At 44.4% G+C, this 24,536-nt stretch overlaps 2 protein-coding genes across 4 annotated transcripts in view; one reads left to right on the plus strand and one right to left on the minus strand.

Moving 5' to 3' along the window:
• Window positions 1–20,181, plus strand: part of LOC138749415 (rap1 GTPase-activating protein 2-like) — a 291,433-nt gene extending 271,252 nt beyond the window's left edge. For 2 of the 3 annotated variants that reach the window (XM_069910700.1, XM_069910701.1), the window contains 6 exons: window positions 1,049–1,146; window positions 8,679–8,792; window positions 9,975–10,095; window positions 12,234–12,339; window positions 14,498–14,574; window positions 17,056–20,181. In XM_069910700.1, the coding sequence (XP_069766801.1) occupies window positions 1,049–1,146; window positions 8,679–8,792; window positions 9,975–10,095; window positions 12,234–12,339; window positions 14,498–14,574; window positions 17,056–17,088 (549 nt within the window). In that variant the 3' untranslated portion in view covers window positions 17,089–20,181. The remainder of the gene's footprint in view (window positions 1–1,048; window positions 1,147–8,678; window positions 8,793–9,974; window positions 10,096–12,233; window positions 12,340–14,497; window positions 14,575–17,055) is intronic. The other variant, XM_069910702.1, reaches the window with a different exon arrangement.
• LOC138749313 (tapasin-related protein-like) overlaps window positions 463–24,536 on the minus strand; it is a 58,352-nt gene continuing 34,278 nt past the window's right edge. The window contains exons 10-12 of the mRNA XM_069910530.1: window positions 23,715–23,788; window positions 13,695–13,894; window positions 463–7,391 (exon numbers count right to left, since the gene is read on the minus strand). The gene's annotated coding sequence lies outside the window, so the exon portion shown is untranslated. The remainder of the gene's footprint in view (window positions 7,392–13,694; window positions 13,895–23,714; window positions 23,789–24,536) is intronic.

Consider the following 24,536-nt stretch of genomic DNA (forward strand, 5'->3'; position numbering starts at 1 on the left):
TGTGAATGGAGAGGGAAGGGGGTGGAGAGCTAGAGGAAAGAAAAACAAAGGGAAAGGAGAAGAGAGGGAAAATGGAGAGTAAGCTAGCAGAAACCGGAGAAGTCGATGTTAATGCCATCCAGTTGGAGGGTGCCCAGGTGGAAAATCAAGTGTTGATCCTCCAATTTACAGGTGGTCTTGGTGGGATAGTACACAAGGACATGGACAGACACTGGTTGATCTGCATTCAGTGCTTCTGTGTTCGGGGCTGCAGGAATGTTGACCTCTTGGAACTTTGCACTGACCCAATACGACCCTTTCAAAAGCTAATGGAATCTGGAATGAATCTGAATTGCCCCTTTGTGATAAAATGCTAGAAATCTGGTTTGACTATTGTCACAATTAATCCTGTAATACTAAAACCCCCTGTTATCCAGATTTCAAGCAACTGGCAACCTCAAGCAACCGGCAAAAAAAATTGAGTAAAATAAATACATTTTTAATATTAAAATAAATAATAAAATCATAGGTCAAAATATGCAAGTTTAAAATAGTAAAATTAAATGTTCTCTGAAGTAACGTATAAACCTTTGGCGAAGATGGGAGCAAATATTCAGCCTTGGTTGGGCTTTGCGCGTAGCAGCTGTTTGAATAAAGTTGTGTGAAACAGCAATGGCCTCGCCCAGGATGTGACTGAAAATAAAGTGAAATTCTTTCATGTTTATAGATTCATGCAAATAAAGTTTGTTCAGTGTAAGTACAGTACAGTAATTTTGTCTTTTAAACTGTTTATTCTTAATGAAGGTGCATTGGTAAGAGTGAGTCTCAAGCAACTGGAAAAGTCGCTTTTCCAGCATTTACCAATCCTCGTAGGTGTCAGATACCGGGGATTTTACTGTACTTTGCTTTTTACTAGGAGGTTTTCAGTGAATTTTAAATCCAAAATGGCGAATCAGCTTTTTGCAATGCCTGGATGCACGCACAACCAAGATTTTCACTCAGCAGGGAGAGCAATAAACAAAACTCTCCCTGCTCTTTGTGTAATAAGCTTCACTTTTTTCCTTGGCAGCATGCAAAACATCTGAAGAGTCCAGTGAAGAGGAAATCAGGTCTCTTCCTCCGAACCCATGCCAGCTCAGAAGGCCAGTTGGATGGCAGGCCACGCTGGTGAGTGCAGCCTCTGGGACACCTCGCTTGTTCTATCTTCCTTCCATTGGCTTTTTGCTCATACCTTGACAAAAGGCTTTGGCTCAAAACATTGGTGTCTTCCCTTTGCTTCCTGTAGAAGTGGTGACACGGTAAGTGCGACGTCGTTACAATGCCAGCGACCTGGGTTTGAATCCAGTGCTGTCTGTAAGGAGTTTGTATGTCCTGGTTACCTCCAGGTGCTCCCGGTTTCATCCCACCATCCAAAACAGTGTGTTCCCACTGCCTCTTCAACCTTTTGACCTCTCAAAGCACTCACGGACTTCTGAGGTACTGACAAAGTGTGGCCGTGCAGGGAGCTCAATTATCAGTCTGGTCTCCAAAGCAACAATGATATTGAATAGTATTGGCCAGGACACCAAGGATCATTTGTAGTATCTGCAGACTTGTAGTGCAATACACAAAAGTGCTGGAAAAACTCAGCAGGTCACTCAGCATCTTTTTTTTTTACTTGGTTCGGGCTGTGAGTCGGAGGAAGCGGCGAATGGAGGTTGGGCGACGATCTGGGGGAGAAGGAGCTTGGAGAGAGTGAGGGGGTTAATTAGCCAAGGGGGTCAATAAAAGGAGGATAAGTATAAGGGAGCGGCCAGCGAGGAGCGACCCAGTGAGTGAGTGAAGGAGTGGGTCTTTGAGGCTTCGGCAAGCAGAGGCCGAGCGTGCTGGACAAAAGGTAAGACGTTCACAGTTAATTTAATATACATCTGTTTATTTTTTACTTTGTAAGGTGTGAGGAGAAGGAGGAAGGATGAGTATGAGGGCAGTTTTTCTGCTCACAGTGTCACATGTGGGAAGTCATGGAGTCTTCTCATCTCCCGGACATCCACGTGTGCACAAAGTGGGCTGAGCTGAAGCGTCTAAGGGACCCAGTCAGGGAACTTGAGCTGCAGCTTGATGACCTCTTTCTGGTTAGGGAGAGTGAGCCATCACAGATAAGGAGTGTGGCCTGAAGGACCGGGTCAAGGAACTTGAGCTGCAGCTCGATGACCTCTCTCTGGTTAGGAAGAATGAGGCTATCGTAGACAAGAGCTACAGGCGGGTGGTCGCACAGAGACCACGGGAGGAGGGGCAGTGGGTTACCGTTAGGAGAAGGAAAGGGAGGGGTCAGGTTCATGTGCAAGCACCGAGTCTGCAATCTTCAGAAATTGGTACTCTACCTTGAGTACTGAGGAGAGGGATAGTCAGACTGTGGTGGGCAGAGGTGTGGTGTCAACCTCTGTGATCCAGAAAGGTAGGGGGATAAAAGGAAAAGGGCGATAGTTATAGGGGATTCAATGGTTAGGACAGATGGAGGTTTTTGTGGACACGATAAGGAAAACCAGATGGTGGTTTGCCTCCCTGGGGCCAGGGTCCGGGATGTGACGATACATGTTCAGAACATCCTAAAAGGGGAGGGTGAGGAGCCTGAGGTTGTGGTACATGTTGATACCAAGGATGTTGGAAGGAAGAAGGAAGTGGTCCTGCAGAATGAGTATAGGGAGTTGGGTAGGGGGCTTAAAAGGACCACTAAGGGGATAATCTCTGGATTGCTTCCTGTGCCACGTGACAGTGAAGGCAGAAATAGAATTAGGTGGAGGTTAAACCCGTGGCTACAGGGATGGAGTAAGAGACAGGATTTCAAGTTCTTGGACCACTGGGACCTTTTTGGAAAAGATGGGACCTACACCGTAATGATGGGTTACATCTTAATCCCAGAGGGATCAGTCTCCTGGTGGGGGCATTTGCTAGGGCTGTTGGGGGTGGGGGGGGGGGTTTAAACTAGTATGGTTGGGGACAAGGTTTCAAGTTAGGCAGGACAGCAGGGTGAGGGTTAGTAGGCTAAGGAAAGAGACAAGTTTGAATAATTTGAGGGAGGAAAAGCAGGAAGTAGTAAAAAGATATTGTAGTGAAAATTGTGAGAATGGAAGAGAGGAGGATATGCAGAAGGTAGGATGTAGCAGATCCCTGAGATGTATTTATTTTAATGCGAGGAGTGTAGTAAGGAAGCTGGAGGAGCTAAAGGTGTGGATTGACATGTGGCATTATGATGTTGTAGCCATTAGCGAGATGTGGTTCAAGGAAGGTTGTGACTGGCAGTTGAATGTTGCTGCTTTAAATGTGACAAATTGGTGGATTAAGAGGGAGAGGTGTGGCATTACTTGTCAGGGAGGATATTACAGCAGTGCTGAGGCAAGGTAGACTGGAGGGCTCATCGAGGGAGGCAGTGTGGGTAGACCTGAAAAATAAGGGTGAGGTTACTATTATGGGGGTATATTATAGGCCTCCAAATGGGGAAAGGGAACTAGAAGAGCAAATGTGCAAGGAAATAAGGTGAGATGTGCAGGAGAAATAGGGTGGTGTTGGTTGGGAATTTCAATTTTCCAAACATAGATTGGGAAACGCAGTCAGTAAAAGGGCAGGATGGCTTAGTATTTACGCATTGTGTTCAGGATTGCTTTTTGCAGCAATATGTTGAGACGCCAACTAGAGGGGGAGCGGTTTTAGATCTGCTGTTTGGGAATACAATGGGGCAGGTGATGGAGGTAAGTGTTGGAGATAACAGTGATCATGGGTCCATTAGCTTTAGCTTAATGATAGAAAGGGATAGGTCAGGTCAGAGGTTGAAGGTTTTCGAGTGTGGGAAGGCCAGATTTGGAGAAATGAGAAGGGATTTGCAGAGAGTTGTGTGGGCTGATCTTTTTGCTGGAAAGGATGTAGAGGAAATTTGGGGGGAACTTAGGGGTGAGATTTTGAGAGTACAGGATCTTTATGGCAGAAGGGGAAGACTAAAGGTTTGAGGGAGCCATGGTTTTCTGGTTTTAAGAAGTTGGTTTGGGACAAGAGGGAGGCCTATACCAAATGTAAAAAAACAAGGGATTGAGGAGATGTATGGTTGTTACTTAGATTGCAGGAAGAACCTTAAGAGGGAAATTAGAAAGGCACAAAGAAGGTATGAGGAGTCCATAGCTAATAAGGCGAAGGTGAATCCTAAGGGTTTTTACAGATATGTGAACAGTAAAAGGAGGGTTAAGGATAGAATAGGTCGACTGGATGATGGGACTGGTGAACTATGTCAGGAACCGATTGAGATGGGAGAAATATTGAACAACTTTTTCTCATCTGTATTCACGAGGGAAAGGGACATTGGGCTGTACGAGATAAGAGAGACAAAAGGCTTAGTTATGGAAAGGATAGGGATTAGTAAAGCGAGAGTTTTGGAGCTTCTAGGACTTTAAGGGAGATCAGGGAACAAATAGCAGGGGCACTGACAGTGATTTTTCAAAGATCACTGGAGGAGGGGGTGGTACCACAGGATTGGAGGATTGTAAATGTTGTTCCATTGTTCAAAAAAGGCAGTAGGTGGAGGCCAAGTAATTATCAACCAGTAAGTTTGACTTTGGTGGTGGGAAAGGTTATAGAGGGTATTCTTCGAGATAGTATATATGCATATCTGGATAGGCATAGATTGATTAGGGGCACCCAGCATGGATTTGTAAAAGTCATGTTTGATGAACCTTGTTGAGTTTTTTGAGGAAGTGACAAAAAAGGTAGATGAAGGTAGAGCGGTGGACGTGATCTATTTGGATTTTAGTAAGGTTCCGCATGGAAGGTTAATAAGGAAGGTTCAGTCACTTGGAATTAGTAGAGAGATTGTGACATGGGTTCAGAGGTGGCTGGGAGATAGACCGCAGAGAGTCATGGTGGACAACTGTATGTCAGGTTGGAAGCCTGTGATAGGCGGGGTGCCTCAGGGATTGGTGCTGAGTCCCTTGTTGTTTATCATTTATATTAATGATTTAGAGGAGGGTGTGGTTAACTGGGTAAGCAAATATGCGAATGATATGAAAATAGGGGGAGTGGTGGATAGTGAGGTAGATTTTCTTGGATTACAGAAGAATTTGGTTTGTTTGGAAGAGTGGGCTGATAGATAGCAGATGGAATTCAATATAGACAAGTGCTAGGTGTTGCATTTTGGTAAAAATAACCAGAATAGGACATATACAGTTAAGGGGAGGGCATTGAGGCCTGCAGAGGAGCAAAGGGACCTGGGGGGGGGGTTATGGTACAGAGTTCACTGAAGTTGGATTCCCATGTAGACAGGGTGGTTAAGAAGGCATATATATGGTATACTGGCCTTCATAAATCATAGTGTAGAGAATAGGAGCAGGGAGGTGATGCTACAGCTGTTTAAGGCATTGGTGAGGCCAGGTTTGGAGTACTGTGCTCAGTTCTGGTTTCCAAATTATAGAAAGAATATAGATAAGATGGAGAGGGTGCAAAGAATGTTGCCTGGCTTACAGCATCTGGATTACATGGAGAGATTAAGGAGACTGGGATTTTATTCATTGGAACGTAGATGACTGAGAGGGTTCTTGATAGAGGTATTTAAAATTATGAAAGGAATAGATAGACTAGTCATAAACAGACTCTTTCCCCTGAGGGCAGGGGAGGTTGGAACAAGAGGCCATGAGTTAAAGGTAAGGGGGCAACACTTTAGGAGAGGTGGCTTTTTCACTCAGCGAGTGGTGGCAGAAAGGAATGAACTTCCGAATGAGATAGTTGCATCATGGTCCCTTCTGTCATTTAAGAGAAGGTTGGATGTGTACATGGAGGTGAGGGGGTTGGAGTGTTATTGGCAGTGAGCGGGAGGTTTGAGCTAGTGGAGTTGTTCTAATGAACCGGTGCGGACTCGAAAGTCCGACATGGCCTGTTTCCGCTCCGTAAATAGTTATATGGTTGTATTTACAACTCAGTAGAAGCCAATTCCCGCCTTTTAAACACGTGCCTCCTAATTAAGCTACAACCCTGTATATTTTGGATAGTGGGATGAAACTGGAACACGAGAGGCGTCTGAATAAAAAGGAGAGGGGGAGGAAGGAGCAGAGAGAGGAGCACAGGCCAACAGACAATGAAAAACACTGAGAAGTGATAGGAGAGGGGGTACAGGTGCCTGCCTGCTTTTTACTCAACAAAGGGCTCAGGCCTGAAACCTTCCTATAGTCTCTGTGTGACCTGCTGAGTTTCTCCAGCACTTTTGTGTATTGCACTACAATCTCAGGGTCTCCAAACTTTCCTGTTTAACCCCGATCAGTGAGCTGCCGACATGTGAGTAGGTGCCGCAGGAGGATTTTTGATAACAGCATCCATCATATTGCAAAGTTCTAGAAAGTTTCTCGGTGATTCCTGGAGAATCCGACACAATCTGGGGAATTTGCAACAGTTAATGTTTCAGACAATGTGTGAATTAAGGTTTTTTGTTCTATGGTTATTTTTACATGCGTGACCTGCCATTTAGTTTCAGCAGGGGGTCATTGCCACCAACTGGGGTTTTTAACAAGTATGCCTTAATCAGGCTGGTTGTCTGAGCATTCTGAATATAAATAACTGATTAGGGCAGCAGACTGTTTCATTGAGATGAGGAGTTGGATCTGGTTGGCAGATCCACCTCTTGTTGCATTTGCTGGTTTTTACATTCGCTCCCTGATTGACAAATCCCTCTACAGCCTCCTCTGACCCTCGTGCCCCTTCCTGGGCTCTTCAGCATTTTCATGTTTCACTGGCTTAATTGCTGTCCTTTCACCAGCATCTGGAATTACCTCCCTAAAACTCTTCCCATTTCGGATTTCTTGTCAGAGTACATACATGACATCACATACAACCCCTGCGGGCCAGACTGAATTACCACTTAGCGGCAGTGGGAAAAAAAACTGTACACATTGTACACGTGCAAACAAATAAACAACTACTGTATAATACAGAGAGGAGAAAAAAAAAACAACATATAATAAAGTGCAAAAGAAAGAGTTCTTAAACAAGTCCCTGATTGAGTTTGTTGTTGAGGAGTCTGATGGTGGAGGGGGAGCAGCTGTTCCTGAGAGTCTTGTGGCACCTGTGCCTCTTTCCTGATGGCAGCAGTGAGAACAGAGTGTGTCTTCCATGATTGCTGTCCCCATTCAATGTTTGTTCCTTAAATCTACCCTCTGGTCAGACTTTTGGTGGCTGTTCCCAATATTTCCATGGCCCCGTGTGAACCAACCAGCCATGGTTTTCTATGCCTAAGTCGGAAATTGCTATTGAAGCATAGGTTTATTGCAAAGAGTAATGTGTTCACCTCTGTAATAGGGCTGGCTAACGATTGCAGGGAATCACATTAATGAGTGCCAGGCAGGAAATGTTGTCCAAGAGAAACTAGAGATGCAGAGAAGCTGGGACATGCTCCGTTCTCGCTCCTGCTGAAAGGAAAGGGGTATAGGTCAGATCTGAGATTTGAGCTTTCAGATTTATTGTCAGCGTATGTACATGACATCACATACAACCCTGAGATCCTATTTCCTGCGGATGAGGCAGAATGACCAAAAGACATGACTCAATGTTCACATGTAAACAAGCTGACTATGCAATAGTGAGAGAAAAAAATCAATAAAGTGCAAAAGTAAGACTCCTTAAACTGCCACAAGATTCACATCACCAGGTTCAGAAACAGTTGCTACCCCTTAACCACCAGACTCCAAAACAACAAACTCAATGAGAGTCTCATTTAAAGTCTCTTAATTTGCACATTATTTATTACTAAGTATTTCTTTTTTCTCTGTATTGCAGTCAATTTCTCTCTTTGTACATGTTTTTCTTACTGAATACAGTTTACAGTTACTGGTAAGTTACTACCAGGCCCACAGCAAAAAGAATCTCAGGGTTGTATATGAATGTGAACTCAATAAATCTGAATTTTGAAACTTTGGAAGGACTCAGCACGTCAGGCAGTGCCCATGAGTAGAAATGGACATCATCGTTTCAGTCAGGACCCCTTTTTTGAGCCTTGAGAAAGTCCCAACTTGAAACATTGACTGTCCATTTCTCTCTCTGACCTGTTGGGTCCCTCCTGTTTCTCACAGTAATACGTACTCCAAAATCCCTGCCCACAATCAAGCCTTCCTCCCTTGTGGTGGAGGCCTTTGTACTTGAAGGGATCTTTAGAATCTCTCAAACTCCATCTGCAGAGTTCAGAATTGACAGATAGAGGGCAGGTGTTGAAAATGCATGAAAAGATGGCTGCCTTATCTGTGGATACAGAACACAATACTGGACTGGATCGTGCTTCTTCACACTGCCCTATAAATCTGGGGGAAGTGAAATGTTTTCACTCCCGAGTATAATTTAGACTTATAGCATAGTAAAAGGCCCTTCCGGCTCATACCCCAGTTAACCTACGACCCCTGTACCTTTTGAAGGGTGGGAGGAAACCGCAGCACCTGGAGCAAACCCACGCAGATACGGGGAGAACGTACAAACTCCTTACAGATAGCGTGAGATTGGAACCCAGGTCACCGGTGCTGGAACAGCATTGCGCTAATGGCTACACCAACCATGCTGCCCTAAGTGGGGCCAATTCCCCATCTCCAGGAGTCAAGTCTATTGCAGGAAACTTCACTACTTTAGGCCATGACTTTAAAGAGAGGAGGCTTTTGTCCCACCCCCTTACCACATTACTGACATCAGTTTTAATTCTTCTGTGGCAGTGAGAGCCTGTCGAGTTTGACGAAGAATATGGAGAGTGGCCAGATCTCGCCAGATATCAAATGGGAAACATCCTCCAACCCTAGCTCACCTGAAATGGGCCCCAATAAGGACAGGTATGTTCATCAGCATTATCCACTCGCTGTGGCTTTTTCGTTACACATACACATGCCTCTCTCTTCATTTTAAGTAAGGCGTTCTACTCTATCATTAACAAAATCTGTTGAACCAGGGTATGCAGCCAAGATTTTATTTGCAAAATGTTCTAACTGTTTTGCTTTCAATCACTCCCCGGTTACCAGAGTCTTCTGACTTGCCCCTTACTTGGGTAATGTTCCAGGATTTAGTCCCAGTGGCAGTGAAGTTCTATTGGGAGAGGAGAGCATGGGTGGTAGTGTCCCCAAGCACCAGCTCCTCTTGCTCTGGCAAAGTTAACAAGTTGGGAAGTGTCACGGCAGTAGCCTGGGCAAGTGACCACTGTGCATCTTATAGGTGGTCCACGCTGCTGACAGTCTCCATGGGGTGGTGGTGGTGTCTCCAGTGGTTCATAGTTGTGGGGGTGGGGGGGGAGGGAGGGGGCAGTCAAGCAAGTTGTTTCATGATGTTGAGTTGTGGGAGCTACATTCATCCAGGCAAAGAGGCAGTAGTCTTGATGCGCCTTGTAGATGGTGAAAGAAATTGGGGAGTCTGGAGGGAATTCTCATTTCAGGATATCTCATCAGCAACTGTTCAAATTACCACATTTCAGTAGCTTAGTCCCTCTCTTTCCTTCTCCAGATTTCCTTTCTCTCTCATTCTCTCCATTCACCTTCTTCCTCTCTCTGTGCCACATTCTCTTTCTCCATCCTCTTTTCATCTCCTCCCTAACCTCATCTCTCTCAGCCCCCTCTAATTCCAACCCTTTCCCTCCTCCTCTTTGCCTCTTCCCTGTTCTCTCCAAATTCTCTTCCTCACTATCTTTCTTTCTTCTGTCATCTCTCTCCTGCCACACTGTCTCTAACTAAACCCCTTTCCCTCTCCAACTTCTCTTTTCACCTCTATCATTCTCTTCCTCTCCTCCCCCCTTTTTGTTCTGATGCCTGGCGACATTTTCCTATACCTTGATGAAGAGCTCAAGCACGAAATATTGGTTATATTTCTTTATCTTTGCTCTATAAAGTACATTGTTCTGAGTTTCTCCAGCATTGTGTTTTTACTTTTACCCCTTCTCTCTCTCTAGCTTGGCCCTTGAACCGCCCTTGCAGTGTTCAGTCCCCACTGCCACAAGTTTTCTTATATTCCTTGTCGTTCTTCAACAGAGCTTTCATCAAACTCAAGGAGAATGGCAAAGGAAACATCTCCCGTTCCTCCTCAAGCACGAGCAGCTTCAGCAGCACGGCGGGCGAGAGTGAAACGATGGAGGAATATGAGACCAACACGGTGAGAATTCCAAGCCTTTCCCATGAGCACATTGAGCACACACACACAAACACTGATGAATCAACTTTCCAGCCCCAAAGCCAAAGAACTCAGTCAACATTATCTACTGCTTATTGCAACATAAGAAATTATCTCACATGTCCCACCATTTTCAGTCAGTTTATGTGGAGGATTGTTGTCATGGCATAAGATCACGTTCAGGTTTATTGTCATATGATGCCCAAGTACAATCCAACGAAACAGCGTTCCTTAGTCCTCATTGCCAGACACACAATCAGACTTAACACACAGACAATAATACATATCCAGGAAATATATATATAAGTATTATTTTATAAACATGAGAGTCAAGGATGGTTAGTGTGAGCAGTTTCTTTGGTTATTCAGCTTTCTCACTGCCCATAGGAATAAGGTGAGAAAGTCTGATAATCCTGTATTTCTTTCCTGATGGGAGCAGCTGAATGACGTTGCATACTGGGTGGAAGGGGTCCTCAACGATCCTAGTAGATCACATCGATGGTGAGGGGGGACAGGGAGACTCCAGTGAACCTTTCTGCTGCTCTTATGGTCCTGTGGACTACACCACACATGTCAGTAATCTCATTGTTCCATCTCAGCAGAGATGCAACCTCGAAATGGACAGCTCTTTAGCCACCGCAGATGTAAGAGTAAAACCCAGTAATCCATCATCCAATTGTTTGGAAATCCTGATGGTTGGGCATCTGGCTACTCATTAAGCATCTGGAGGAGCTCAGCAGGTTAAGCGGCATCAGTGGGAGAAAAAGAATGGTTGACGTTTCGGGTCAGAGCCCCTCATCAAGGTGTCTTATTGAAGGGTTCGTGGAAGAGAGGGTCTGCCTGGAGTAGATTTATCAATGTTAATTAATGCCTACATGTGCCTTGCTGCTTTGTAAAATAATGCAGAGGGTAGTAAATATTCAGAGGAGCTCCATGATGGGCAACCCCCATGCAAGCCTGTAAATTTCCACCACCTTGGAGTTTCCTAGATAAGTGGGAGAATGATGTCTGAGGAAAGGGGGAACTTGTTTCTGCGATTGGTCACAAAATGAAGCAATTTGTAGCTGAATAGTGTGTAGCTTTATGCTGGTGGCGTACTGCTTGTCAGATGGGAAAAGGCTGTTTTGTAATCGGTTAACATCAGATTGTGGTGGGGTGTACAACACCAGGCATGTTCGGGAAGTTCCTCCATAATCTCCGGCAGCAGGTTCATTACCACAGGTCTGTGTAACGAATAAAGGGAATAGGCTAAAGTCGGAGTCCTTCATTCCTCAGGAGAGTAAACTGCTGATTGGGACCTCGCTCCGGAACCTGGATTGAGACCAGTCCTGCCCAGGTTCCCACCTGAATTGTCGACCATTCTTTCCCTCCCGCTGATGTTGTTCAGCCTGCTGAATTCCCCCAGCAGATCGCGTGGTGCTCCAGATTCCAGCCCCTGCGTTCTCTTGTCTGCCTCCTGGTTCACTCTTTTGTCCAGGATTTGAGCGGGGGTCCAAAGTGTGAGACAGGGTTGCGAGCAGGGGATTCGGAATCCTTGGATAGTTTCTGACCTATTTAAACTGGAGAGGCTGTTTATTACATTAATTATTAAAAGTAATATGCAATAGTTCAGAAAATTTGAGGCCTGCACCAAAATTCTGAGGTTGCCAGATAACACTGGACAACAAATTTCTTCACAAGGTTTGCTTCCTGATTCCAGTTGCCCTGATACCGCTTTTCCATGGTTGCAATGTCCTGGTGAAACCTTTCACCGTGTTCGTCACTGACTGCACCAGGATCAGCCGGGGAAGAAGTCCAAATGTGAATATGAATTTTTAATAAATATTGCACTTTATGGTTTTGTATACTTGAGGCATGTTAAAAAATACGACCGGAAATCACAAAAATAGATTATATCTAAAAAAAACAGTACGTGATAAGGAATTTTTTTTAAAGGTGATCTTCATGACCAGCAGCACAAAATCCACCCAAAAGTGTTCAGAAAGAAAAATGTTCATTGTCCAACATAATCAGAGTTTGCACACCGTGGTAACACTAAACATTATGATCACACCATTACTGAGTCAAACCAGATTAAACAAAGTCAAAGGTTGTACCTTATCATTGCCTAATCCTTCCAGGGTAGCCAACCGTCCATGTCATCTCCTTTCCGACAAGACGTCTTCGTCTACAGCAGTGAATCCCAGAGTAGCTCAAGCCACATCATCTCCTGCAAGAGCCCCACAGGTCTGTACCCCGGTCTTTGTATATTCTCACGGACCACTCAGTGGCCGGCTCACTATCCTGCCCGTTATTACACAGGGTAAACTGAAAGCCGAGTGAATGGATCCTTGTTTTAACACAGCCAGTGGAGGAGATCTGGTATGCAGTCAAAGAAGAAAGTCTGCTGATGCTGGGGTCGAGTACAATACACAAAGGTGATGGGAAAACTCAGCTCACACAGCATTTATCTGGAAAACCAGTGTTTCGGCCTGGACCTTTGTCATATGTGGATTTTGTGTGACCTTCTGAGCCTCTCCAGCATTTTGAGTTATATACCTGACAAAGGGTTTGGGCTCGAAACATTGGTTACCCCTTTATTTCATAGATGCTGCATGACCTGCTGAGTTTTTCCAGCACTTTTCTGTATTTAAATAAGGTATGTGTTGCCTTAAAAGGGTTGCAGGCGTGGGTTCACTAGCAACTTTCAAAAGGGATTTGAAACATTAAGGAAAGGACATTTCCTGGATATGGCCAAAGGGACTAATTGCACAGCTCTTCCAGTGAGCTTTGCTTCAGTGAAATAGCTAATGCCTCACTGGCTGCTTGTTGGCAGTAGTTGAAGAGATCAATGCCAGCCCTAGGGTCAATCATTTCCCTTCCATTATGAAGGGGGATGTTTGCTGATATATACCAATGTTCAATTCCACTTACAATTGTTTGGCAGCCATGACTGACATAACAAGTCCTGGACACCATTCAAGTGGCTATCTCCAGCAGGAGAGACTCTACCCAGCTCTCTGTGAAATCAATGGCATTTTCCACCATCATCCCAAGGATCCCCATTGTCCAGAAACTCAACCATGCTGTGCCTGAGGAGCCGGTCAGAGGCTGGTTATCTTGTGGCATTACACCCTGACATCTTTGGCTCGAAAGCCTTTCCACTCCCTGCACGACCTGCCAGAAGGGAGATGGAATGCATCCCACTTATCCGGATGATGGCAGTTCCAGCAGCTGCCGAGAGGCTCAACACTATCCAGGCAAAGCAGCTCGCTTGATTGGTGCCCCATTAACCGTCCCAAGCATATGACCTCTCCAACACTGGTGCACACTGGCTACATGTATCAAATGCCTTTCTGTTACCAGCATCTTCCAAACCCACAGCTTCCATCAAGAGCTGAACCTCATGAAAACATCACCGCTTGCAGGTTCCTCACTAATTATACACATTCCTGACAGAAATATAACTCTGGAATTCCATTCAACATAAGGACAGCAGTGTTTGAAGAAGGTGGGGCACCACCAACTTAATTTTTAATTTAGCGATATGGCACAGGCTCATGCCACCCAAGTACACCCATGTGACCAATTAATCTACTAACCTTGTACATTTTGGGGTTGTGGGAAGAAACTGGAGCACCTGGAGGAAACCCACGTAGAAACAGGGAGAACATCCAAACTCCTTACCAACAGCGCCAGATTCAAACCAGGGTCATTGGCACTGAAATAGTGTTGTGCTAACCATGCCACGCCTTCTCAAGGGTAAACAGGTATGGGCAATAAATGCTGACCTTACCAGATCCTGAAAAATTAAAAAACAAGAAAAAAAATTTGTATCCTGGTGGTGTCCACAAGATTATAGAAGCTGGCTCAATTTTTTTTAATGTGTCATTTGAAACCATGCAAACAAATCAGCTGCTGGATAGTTGCAACTTAAAAGGCTTTATGTCAGATCTCAACCCACGTCTTTCCATATAAGTTGTGGAGAATACTAATGTTGGGAGCTTTCCTAAATTTCCATTGAAGGTTTCCTTTTAACTTATGTTCCAGAGGCCTAACTAATAACCCAGAGATCAGGAGTTGAAATCAGAGTATTGAAAGTGAAAGTGAGTTGGAAGACTTTGGAAAAGGAGCAAATCCATCTATGGTGTTATCTGATTGTGGACACCCATTGTAGATGCTTTACCCTGTAAAGTGGGTAGAGAGGGTGTTGGTCACGTAGGCGCCTGGGTCCTAGGCGTTGCCGAGAGTTGTTTCCACTGACTCATCCAGGGAAATGGAGATATTCCTGAGGTGTGGGAAGGTCCATACATCACCAGATACCCTCTCTCTGACTTGCTCTTGTAGCCGCTAAGTGATTGTCACACTGGCCCGTGCATTTATTCTGAGTTCCTTTCCTTCGCAGACACAGCAAAGTGTAAAAACTCCCCGAGAACTACGCTGAAATTCCGATTTGAAAAACTTCATCAGAGCTCGAACCCTGTGAGTATCGTATGCTTCTCTCCAGTTCTTGCTGCATGCCCACTAACTGGACTTGAGGAGCGTGAAGTTCTGTGAAAGGTGTCGCAATCAATGATCCCTCTAATGTTTAGTAGTTAATGTGTGCAAAAATCGGATGTTGTGCAAATCTTTTTCCTGTGACTAACTGAATGGTTGTGTAAATGTAAACTTGAAATAGTTTGAAGATAATTTTAGCAAAGCCTAACTCTCATGGCTAACTGCACTGGCATGTTTTAATATAATCCAAGTATGATTAACTACTTGTTTAACCGACTAACTAGTTAACAGAAACAGTTAGCTAAGAGATTATTTTCAATAAGTAGAATTATTAATTACTACATTATTGTAGGTAACCAACCTTCATGCTCACATTAATTTCCTGTGTGCGTGCACAGCTTAGAGGGGTGCAATAGCACAGCATCAATGACCTCTTCCTCTTGTTAATCTTCATGTCATCATCAGGTGGAGCACACTTTTCCAACATATCCCTAATGAGCCACAGAGCCTTGACCTATCATGTTATTGTGTTCACTATTCATGCCAGTGGGAAGCTCTTCCAGTTTGCATTCAGGTTTAAAGAAAAATTGGTAAAATGTAAAAAGCCTTTACATGATTAGCTGGGTGCTTACTTGAAGCACTTCAAAGGTCAGTGTGATGACCTCATAATTTTAAATACCCCTTATAAAATCTCCCCTCATTCTTCTCCAAGGATAAAAGTCCTAACCTTTCTCTTTTATTCAGTTCTTGAAGTCCAGACAACATCCAAGGAAATTTTCTCTGTACTCTTTCTATCTTATTGATACCTTTCCTGTAGTTAGGTGACCAAAACTGCACACAATACTCCAAATTTGGCCTCACCAATGTCTTATACAACTTTACCATAGCATCACATCTCCTATTCTCAATACTTTGATATATGAAAGCCAAAAGCTCTATTTACAACACTATCTACCTGTGACACCACTTTCAGGGAATTATGTATCTGTATTCACAGGTCCCTTTGTTCTACCACACTCCTCAGTGCTCGACCATTCACCGTGTACATCCTTTCTTGGTTTGTCCTTCCAAAGTGCAATACCTCGCATTCGTCTGCAATAAATTCCATCTGCCTTTTTTCCAGCTGGCTCAGACAAGCTTTGAAAACCTTCTTTGTTCTCCACAATGCTCCAATCTCATCTGCAAACTTGTTGATCTACCACATTTTCATCCAGATCATTAATATAGATGATGGTGATGCGGTAGATGACGAGTAGAAGTGGCTAGTCTGTACAAGAAACCCTGGATAAGGGACTAAGGGGTGGATATGCAGTTAGATAACTGTTCGATACTGCAAGATGCCTGGAGTTGCCATTGTATGAAACTAGCTTTAGATAAAGTACATGTGGAAAAGTGTTTGAACCCATCTGGCAGCTGATATGCCGAATTTCCACCATAAGCTGAATGAGGAAATCATTGAAAGGTAACCTGATATTTTTTTACCTGCAGTAATAGTCTTGGATGCAAAATGATGTAGGTATTTTTTAGAAGCCACCAGCATCCAGAACACACTCAGGGTTTAAACCAGTCGCAGTCAGATTGATTATCACCTAGATCACTAGTTTTCAAACTTTTTCCTTCCACTCTCATATCACTTTAAGTATTCCCTGTGCCATAGGTGTTCTGTGACTAGTAAGAGATTACTTAAGATGGTGTGTGAGTGGGGAAAAAAGGCTGAGAACCACTCCTCTAGACCCAATTGTTACTGAAATATTTTGCCTGAGAAAAATCGTCACAGGACCATTTCCTTTGGAGTTCTGAAATCGTCCACATAACGAGTCAATGAGGTACGATTAAAACAGTGGTTTTCAAACTTTTCTTTCCACTCTCGTTCCACCTGAAGCAGTCCCTTACTAATCACAGACACCGATGTGAGTGGAAAGAAAAAAAACAGTTAATTTCTAGAGTTCTGAAAAAGTATGGTTAAACAAGAAAATCTGTATGCAAAAGTGTTGGAGAAATTCAGCAGGCCACACAGCATCCCTAGGAAGTAAAAAGGCAATCAATGTTTCGGGCCTGGGGCCTGTCCCTCTGCCTCCTTTCCTCCAGCTCTCTACTCGTTTCCTTCCCCTCTGCTCTCGGGAGTTACCCTTCTCAGCCCTCTCCTCTATCTCTTCTCGGCTTCTTTCTTTTCTACCCTCCTTCCCCTATCTACCTCTTGTTAGCCTGTGCTCCTCCCCCTTCCTCCCTTCTCTCCTCTCTCCCTCATCCCAAACACTGGCCACCCTTTACTGCCTATGGATGCTGCATGACCTGCTGAGTTTCTCCAGCACTTCGGTGTACTGACCTGAAAAGGTTCATATTTTGATCAAATTAATTTTTCCTTAAATCTACCTTCTATTCTCTGTAGGGAAATGTGTCAAAAATGTGTTATGTATTTCAGTAAGAGGCATTTTAGATCTAATTTATTCTTTGTCCCCGCAACAGCTGTTGGGAGCGTGCCCTTCACCACAAATGTAGCCGCAGCTGTCTTGGACACCGCCTCTGCTCTCGTGTTGCTCTACTCCTTCCTGAACCTGAAGCGCCCCACTCTCCATCCTGGGAGGAAGGAGACGGTCAGGAATTTGGGTCCCATAGATGTCATGACAGGGATTCAGGTTGCCTGTTTCACCTTCAGAGCTAAACTATTTCAATGTCTCCGTGGAGGCATGTTACAGAAACCATTTAAGCACTTTGCAAGTCCTGGAAGTAAAAGATAACACTGAATGTGGTTTGGGTCATCTTCAAAGGTTCCCGTGCTCCTAGGCATTTTAGTCTGGAATTCACACGTCTTTGTAATGTGCAGATTTTCATTGGGAGGTCGAAAGGTGCTGGCATCTGAGATCCCACAATGGGAAATGACCCAGGAGAGATCTTGAAACTTCTAAGTGTCTTGAAGCCATTGATCTCTAAGGAGAACTGGAGGTAAGCCGACGGCCTCTCACCCAAGAGCACAGGGAGAATCCCAGGGTTGTATCAGAAGGTTGACAATTTCCCTCTACTTCCCTACCCCTCCTGAGGTGGAAGCGCAGCAATCCCTGAATCCCTGCTGATGCACACAGTACCTGTAGCAGAGTCTAAACTTTGTGCTGTAACCTGTTACCTGCCATGTCGACACTTCTGATTAACAAAGGCCTTCATTGTGCCCTGCTTGGTGTATCGTCCTTGTGCCTGTTAATACATTTAAATGTGTTCGTTGTCTGCCCTTTTAGTCTTGGGAGAATTATTCCTCTCCAGGTCATCACGAAAATGATCAACCAGATTCATCTTGGACATTTTGAGGGAGATTTTCCTATCATCAGATCAATTCTTTTCCTGGTCATTTGGGGCCTTGGGATCTGGAGCTTTGGCTCAGTACCACCTGAGAGCAAGGGACCTCTATCAATGGCCACACCCACTCCTCTTTAGCACCTCCAGTGAAAGTATCCTGAGCCTGAGTTGCAGTCCAACTCCTACTCTCCCCCCCACCTCCTCTTAAGAACGGTGTAAACAGAAAATAGAGACACACAGTGCACTACAGGTGCTAGAATCTGGACCACACACAATCTGACGGGGAGTTCAGTGGGTCGAGCAGCACCAGTGGGAGGAAACAGTTTGTCAGAGTTTTGGGCCTGAAATGTCGACCATTCTTTTCTCCCACTGATGCTGCTCGACCTTCTGTGAGTTTGGATCTGTCCCAGTGAAGACCCAGGGCTGGTGGGTAGGTTTGTGTGATTCTCCCTTGACCAACTTCAAGAGGCTTCACTGCTCAGATCAAAGTGATCGGGAGATGTTCAATATTCAAAGCAGCAAAGAAGGTGCCTTGATATTTGACCTCTCAGAACAGAATTAAAATTTCTTCAACTCATTTTCTCTATTTTTCTCTCTCTCTTGCTGATTCTCAGCCATTTTGCCATCGTCGACATTGTTTACAACCTCCTCCTAATCATTATGCAGTCCTTTCCCTTGGTTTCTGCAGCTCCTTCTTCTCCTGGTTGTTCTAACTTCCTTTCTGCATTCAATTCTCATTCACACTGATTCTTCTGCCTTCCATCTCCCTCTTTTGAACCGTAACATTCTCTCTCCAAGGCTTTCTGAGCTATCTCACTCGCACAAATCTGAGTCACTATTCCTGGCCAGGTTTTTTTCCCAATTTGTCACAAAAATAAACCTATATTACATTTAGGAAAATGAGCAGGGAAAACAATCTGTTAAGCAGAGTTTTGTGAACAATTCGAGACTTAGCCTTTTCCCAATCGAATGTTGACATCACATCAAATAAAATGATTGCAAATAGATTAAGGGGCCTTCATGATCCCAAATGCCAAAATTTCGGCCGAAATAAAATCCAAATCCTCTGCATTCTTCTGTTCTCCCTGTGAGGTCACCAGCATCTGTGTTGTCTATGAGATCACCAGTGTTTGTATTCCCTGTGAGGTATCAGTCCCTGGGTTTCCTCCAAAGGCACCATTAGTCTATCTCTTTTAACCATTTCCAAACCTTTTCTTTGTGAGCTGGAATTCACTGCAAGAAGAATGGTGAAAGCAGACAAATTCTTGAAGATAAAAAGTTTAGTTGTAAGAACTGGAGAATAGGGCTGACTAGATTGCTTTAGCAGAGAACTGATACAGGCAATCTGGGCTCAGTGACCTTGTTCCTTGCTGTAATAATTCTGAATTCTCTACTTCTGTTTGAAAAAAGATCACCCTTTCCTTGTGAGATGCTGTTAGCATAGACAGGAGGTGGCAGGTCAGAGCCAAAACTCACCCTGCCACTCTGTCAACATTTTCTGCCGGCTTATTCAGGGGAACACTCAACCAGTAACCTCCTGGGACCAATCACTGAGACCAGGTCCAGCTGAGCCACTGACCAGTGAAACCTAAGCAAACAGCACTTACAAATCTATGGAGTTTTACACTCAACCAGTAACCTCCTGGGACCAATCACTGAGACCAGGTCCAGCTGAGCCACTGACCAGTGAAACCTAAGCAAACAGCACTTACAAATCTATGGAGTTTTACAGCACAGAAACAGGTCCTTTGACCCAAGCTGACGACCCCAGCTGGTCCCATTTTCCTATGTTTGGACCTTATTTCTCTAAACCTTTTCAGTCTGTTAGACTTTGTGTGCTTTCACCATTCTTTCTTGTGTGGACTGAATAACTTCTATCAACTGTCCAAAATTTCCCTACTGCATTTCAACTCTGGTATAAAGAGCCAACCACACGATTAATGGCTCTCTTCATAATGCACACCTCTATCGCGTCACCCCCTCATCTTTCATTGCTCCGAGGAGAAAAGACCAAGTTTGCTCAATCTATCTTCATAAGGCATGCTCTCCAATCCAGGCAGCCTCCTGGTAACATTAACTTTAATTGTATTAATACCACTTAGGTGTTTACAGGTGTCCCTTGCTGATCCTGCCTCTTCCATTTTTTCTGACTCTGTTAACAATTAAACAGCTTGAAGAGAGTATTTACTTAAACCCTCCCCTTCCCTGCGCCTCAACACTGAGGCCCAAAGTTTAGCATTTATACAGTTTTATTATTTAGCATCACAATTCAATAGTAATAAAATCATTTCTTGAGATTGAAGACGGAGGGTTTGGGGGGGGGGGGGGGGGGGAGAGTGCTCTGTGGTTCCTTTCTCTTTTGGGAGCTTTATCTGTGAGCAGTGGTTTGACGCCGTATTGGCCAAACTGCGCTAGCTTCCTCCTTGATCAGGTGACCTTTGTATCTAGGTGCAGTGAAGACCTCAGGTTTTCAGCTTTGGGAGACTAAAATGGGCCAGTCTGTCTCACAAACTACCATAGGTTTTGAGACAAACTATACTGGAGATGCTGGGAGAGTGCTGACTTCAAACTGAAGCCATTGAGCTATTGTGTACATACCCATCTCTCTCCCATCCCTTTCACCTGTCACCCACTAAATCTGTCCACTTTATACCTCAGGCCTCATGCAGTTATACGGCTATATGTTCTGCTTTATGTTTTGCAAAGCAGCTCGAGTTGTTTGCCATGTTAAAGCTGTGATGTAAAAAAAAATGTGGTTGTTGTTTCTCCTACTGTGGTCAGTGGGACTTTTCTAACCATTGAGTAATTCCAGATTGTCCATTGCAACATGTTACTTTCAACCTCACGCTCGTGAGTGTGCATGCACACACATACAGACACAAACGTGAGTACACACACACAAAACAGGCGCGAGTGCAAAAACATTTTGGGGAGGGAGAGTTGTTTATGATCCTGGTAATATATAATTAAAAAAACATAGGACCCTCCGGCCCAGGGCCTTTGTGAAGTGCACGTGGCCAATGAGTTACTGTGCAGATGTGTTACATGCGTGGAAAAGCTATTGAGAAGTGGCAGAGCTTTACAAAGCTGCCTGATTGATCCACAGATGTAAATATTGTACAATTAATTTATTGCTATTTTGGCAAATTAATTTCATTGTGATGTAAAAAATGGAGGATCTGAAATTCCTTGTTTGTATATTCTGTTCACTGTTGATGCCTTCTTGTGTAGGTGCTGCACAGTAATAAATGTATTTTGTGTCAAAACAGTTCAAGTCCCCTGTTGTCTGCCTTGAGTAGGATTAGCTATGCAGGTGAGAAGGACTAAGCCCTGGCTGACACAACTTCAGTCTATCCCTTCACTACAATCTCCCATCCCCACTCACGCATCTGACCTCCTGTGGTGAAGCGCAACAGAAGCTCAAGAAGAGCTTGGACAAATGCAGGCAAACGAGCTCAAACAGGGAACTCAGCATGGACATGTTGGGCTGAATGGACTGTATAAATTCTACGACACTAAAATCTTTGTATTGCATACCTCCTAGGCAGTCCACAACACTCCAATACCACTTATGTCCCAACAACAGAAAAGTTCACAGGAAACGGTAACAACATTAATCATAATGGTAATAGGTTTAACTTTAAAGTAACAGACAAATCCACTTTAAAATTTCAATCAAAAAATAACAGCGGTCTCCTTGTGGGAATCCAATGCTCCAGTCACATTCCAAGAACTGTCCCGGCTCTAAGCCGGAACAGTGTCTCCCTGATCGCACTGGCCTCCACCATCAAACTATTCTTCTCGCTGTACATAATCCCCACCCCACTTCTCTCGCATGTTGCGGCCCTGGTAACTCAATATTGCATTCAACAATTACAGAGATCGCACCTTTCCTGATGACTAGTCCACGTGCGTTTTCTCTGAGAGTTCGTTTCCTCCCACCTTTCAAAAATATACAGGGATTGTAGGTTAATGGGCTTATAGGCTGGAAGGGCCTATTACCGTGGGATCTGCTTTTGTTTCTTACCTTTATCGCCCACCTCTGAAACCACTCCCTGCACGAGCAAGTCACCGAGGTCACGGGAGACGGTAGAGGCCAGAACCTGATGCCAGTTCATCCTTATTACCGTATGGAAAGTGGTTTTGGGAGTAAAAATAACAACCACGAACTGATGGAGGAAGTCAGTGGGTCTGTTGATGGATCATTTTGGATCAAGACCCGTCACTGAGACTGAATGTGGAAGGGGGGGGGGGGGGATGAGGCTGGGGTCAGGAGATGATGGATAGAAGTAGACGGGTGGGAGGGCGGGGTTGGCAGAGACAGGACGGTGCCTTGCAGCAGAAGTGCAGAAAGGAAAAAAGATAAGGCCAGATGGAGTCACATTGGGGTAGGGGAGGATGAAGATGGAGGCAGTGTACCCCAATACCACCTTCCAAATGGTAACTAGGATGGACCGGCTCTGGGTCGGAAAAAGATGCTGGAAATGTGAAATAATCATAGCTAAGAGGTCTCCAGTTCTTGACATTAACTCTTTCTCTCCCCATTGATGCGAACTGACCGACTGAGCATTCTCACTAACTTGTTTTCTTTCTTTCTCTGTTCAGATGAGGGATGTTACTTTTTTTTTAAAAAGTCCTGCCAAGATTTTTCTGCTTTCAGATTTCTACCATCTCCATTTTTATTTTCATTTGCTGAACATTCCTTGCATTTAACTCTGGCTTAAAAAGTATGTGAACTTTGAAAACCAAAGTGTAACACAGATTCCATGAAGCAGCTCCACCTGGTCATGGGCAAACGATCACAAAGAATCTGCAGATAGATTTCTGACTTCTTTTAAGTAGCGAATTTCAGTCCACCAGCAATGCTTCAGCAAGTTTTTAAACCAGTGGCACCCAATTACAGTGGGAGGAAACCGGAAACCCACGCAGACACGAGGCGAACGTACAGATTCAAATCCAGATCCTGGTGCTGTAACAGCGTTACACTAACTGCAGTTACGATTATCCTTATAAGAATTTATTGTCATACACACAAGTACAATGTACGAATGTATTAAAATTCTTGAAGTAAAAAGCAATCTGCTCGAGGAACTTAGTCGGTCGAGTAGCATCAGCGGGAGATAAGAATTAAGCAACGTTTTGGCTCAAAAAAACCCTTCACCGAGACTCAATTTCCCCCACTGATGCTGCCTGACCCACCGAATTTCCTCAGCAGGTTGTTTTTGCTTCAGATCCCACAACGTCTCACATCTTCTGGAATTCTCCTTTATACTAATAAGCAAAAAGAAAACCAGAGGTGCATGATCATTGGGGGATAAGAGGTGGAGAGGGTGAGCAAATTCTTGGAAGATCTTGCCTGAATTCAACACACAAACCTCATCATGAAGAAAGCACGTCAGCACCTCTATTTCCTCAGGAGTTTACAGATGTGTGGTGGAAAGTGCACTGACCTGGTATGGGGACATCAATACCCAGGACGCGCTCTGTTCTCGGTGCCACAAGACTCACACCACCAGGTTCAGGAACAAGCTGTTCCCCCTCCACCATCAGACTCCTCAACAACACACTCAATCAGAGTGAAACACAAGGGCTCAGGCCCGCAAATGTCAGTTATATATCTTTACCTCATTATTTACTACTGAATATTTATTTTCTGGATTAGTTTGCTTGCACTTCTTTCTTGTTTACATTTCTCTCTTTTCTATGCATATCTGAACTCTGAGCTAAATTATTCCAATGCCAGATTAAACTCAGAATCATATAGCACAAGAGGGTGTCCGTTACAATCCACCTTGACTACCCCAGATGTCACGTCGATCTCCACGCATCCCACTTGCCTGCATTAGTCATGTATCGCTCTTTAGCTTTCTGCACACTCCTCTCCAAATGCCTTTATATTCAGTAAATGCTCCTGCAGAAACAAAAAAGGCATCACTATTTCAAAGGGTGAAGCGGTTTGAGTTGTAGATAGAGCCCTTTCTGTGGTAACACACAAACCACAAAAGGTGGAACGAAGTCCCAAAAGAACCAGACATGATGAGGTGGAAACTATTCCACGTGTTGAGTGGGTAGAGAGTGAGGTAACATGTTGGCAGGGGCCCATTTAATCATGGGATCTCAAGAACTAGAAGGGCTATGGGGAGAAAGCAGAGGAAGGTGGGGGGGGGGATAATTACTCATGGTGAATGCTGTACAGACTTAATATGCCAAATAATGTGTGATCTCTCACAGTGAACAATTTGCTCTGAATGGTCATCGAGTCACAGTGCAAACAAACAAAACCTTCAGCCCATTTCATTCATGCCAGCCAGCAATGATCCATCTACGCACCTCCTCCCTCACCACCAATCGGAGCTCCAAACAGTCCCTTCCAAGTGAACCAACATTTCACTTGTGTGTCCGCGGGAGTCATCTACTGCTCCTGTCGCGGACTTCTCTACATCGTAGACTGGACGCAGACTGGGAGATGGCTTTGCTGAGCACCTTCACTCTGTCTGCAACAGTGACAGGGATTTCCCGGTGGCCAACCATTTCAATTCTGTGCCCCGCTCCTGCCTGTCTACGCTCTTGTGTACTGTCAAACCCAGACCACCTGTAAATTGGAGAGGCAGCCCCTAATACTCCATCTGGGCACTCTGTAGACAGATTTTAAAAATATC

Source organism: Narcine bancroftii, chromosome 14 (genome assembly GCF_036971445.1).
Source record: "Narcine bancroftii isolate sNarBan1 chromosome 14, sNarBan1.hap1, whole genome shotgun sequence".
Lineage (NCBI taxonomy): Eukaryota > Metazoa > Chordata > Chondrichthyes > Torpediniformes > Narcinidae > Narcine > Narcine bancroftii.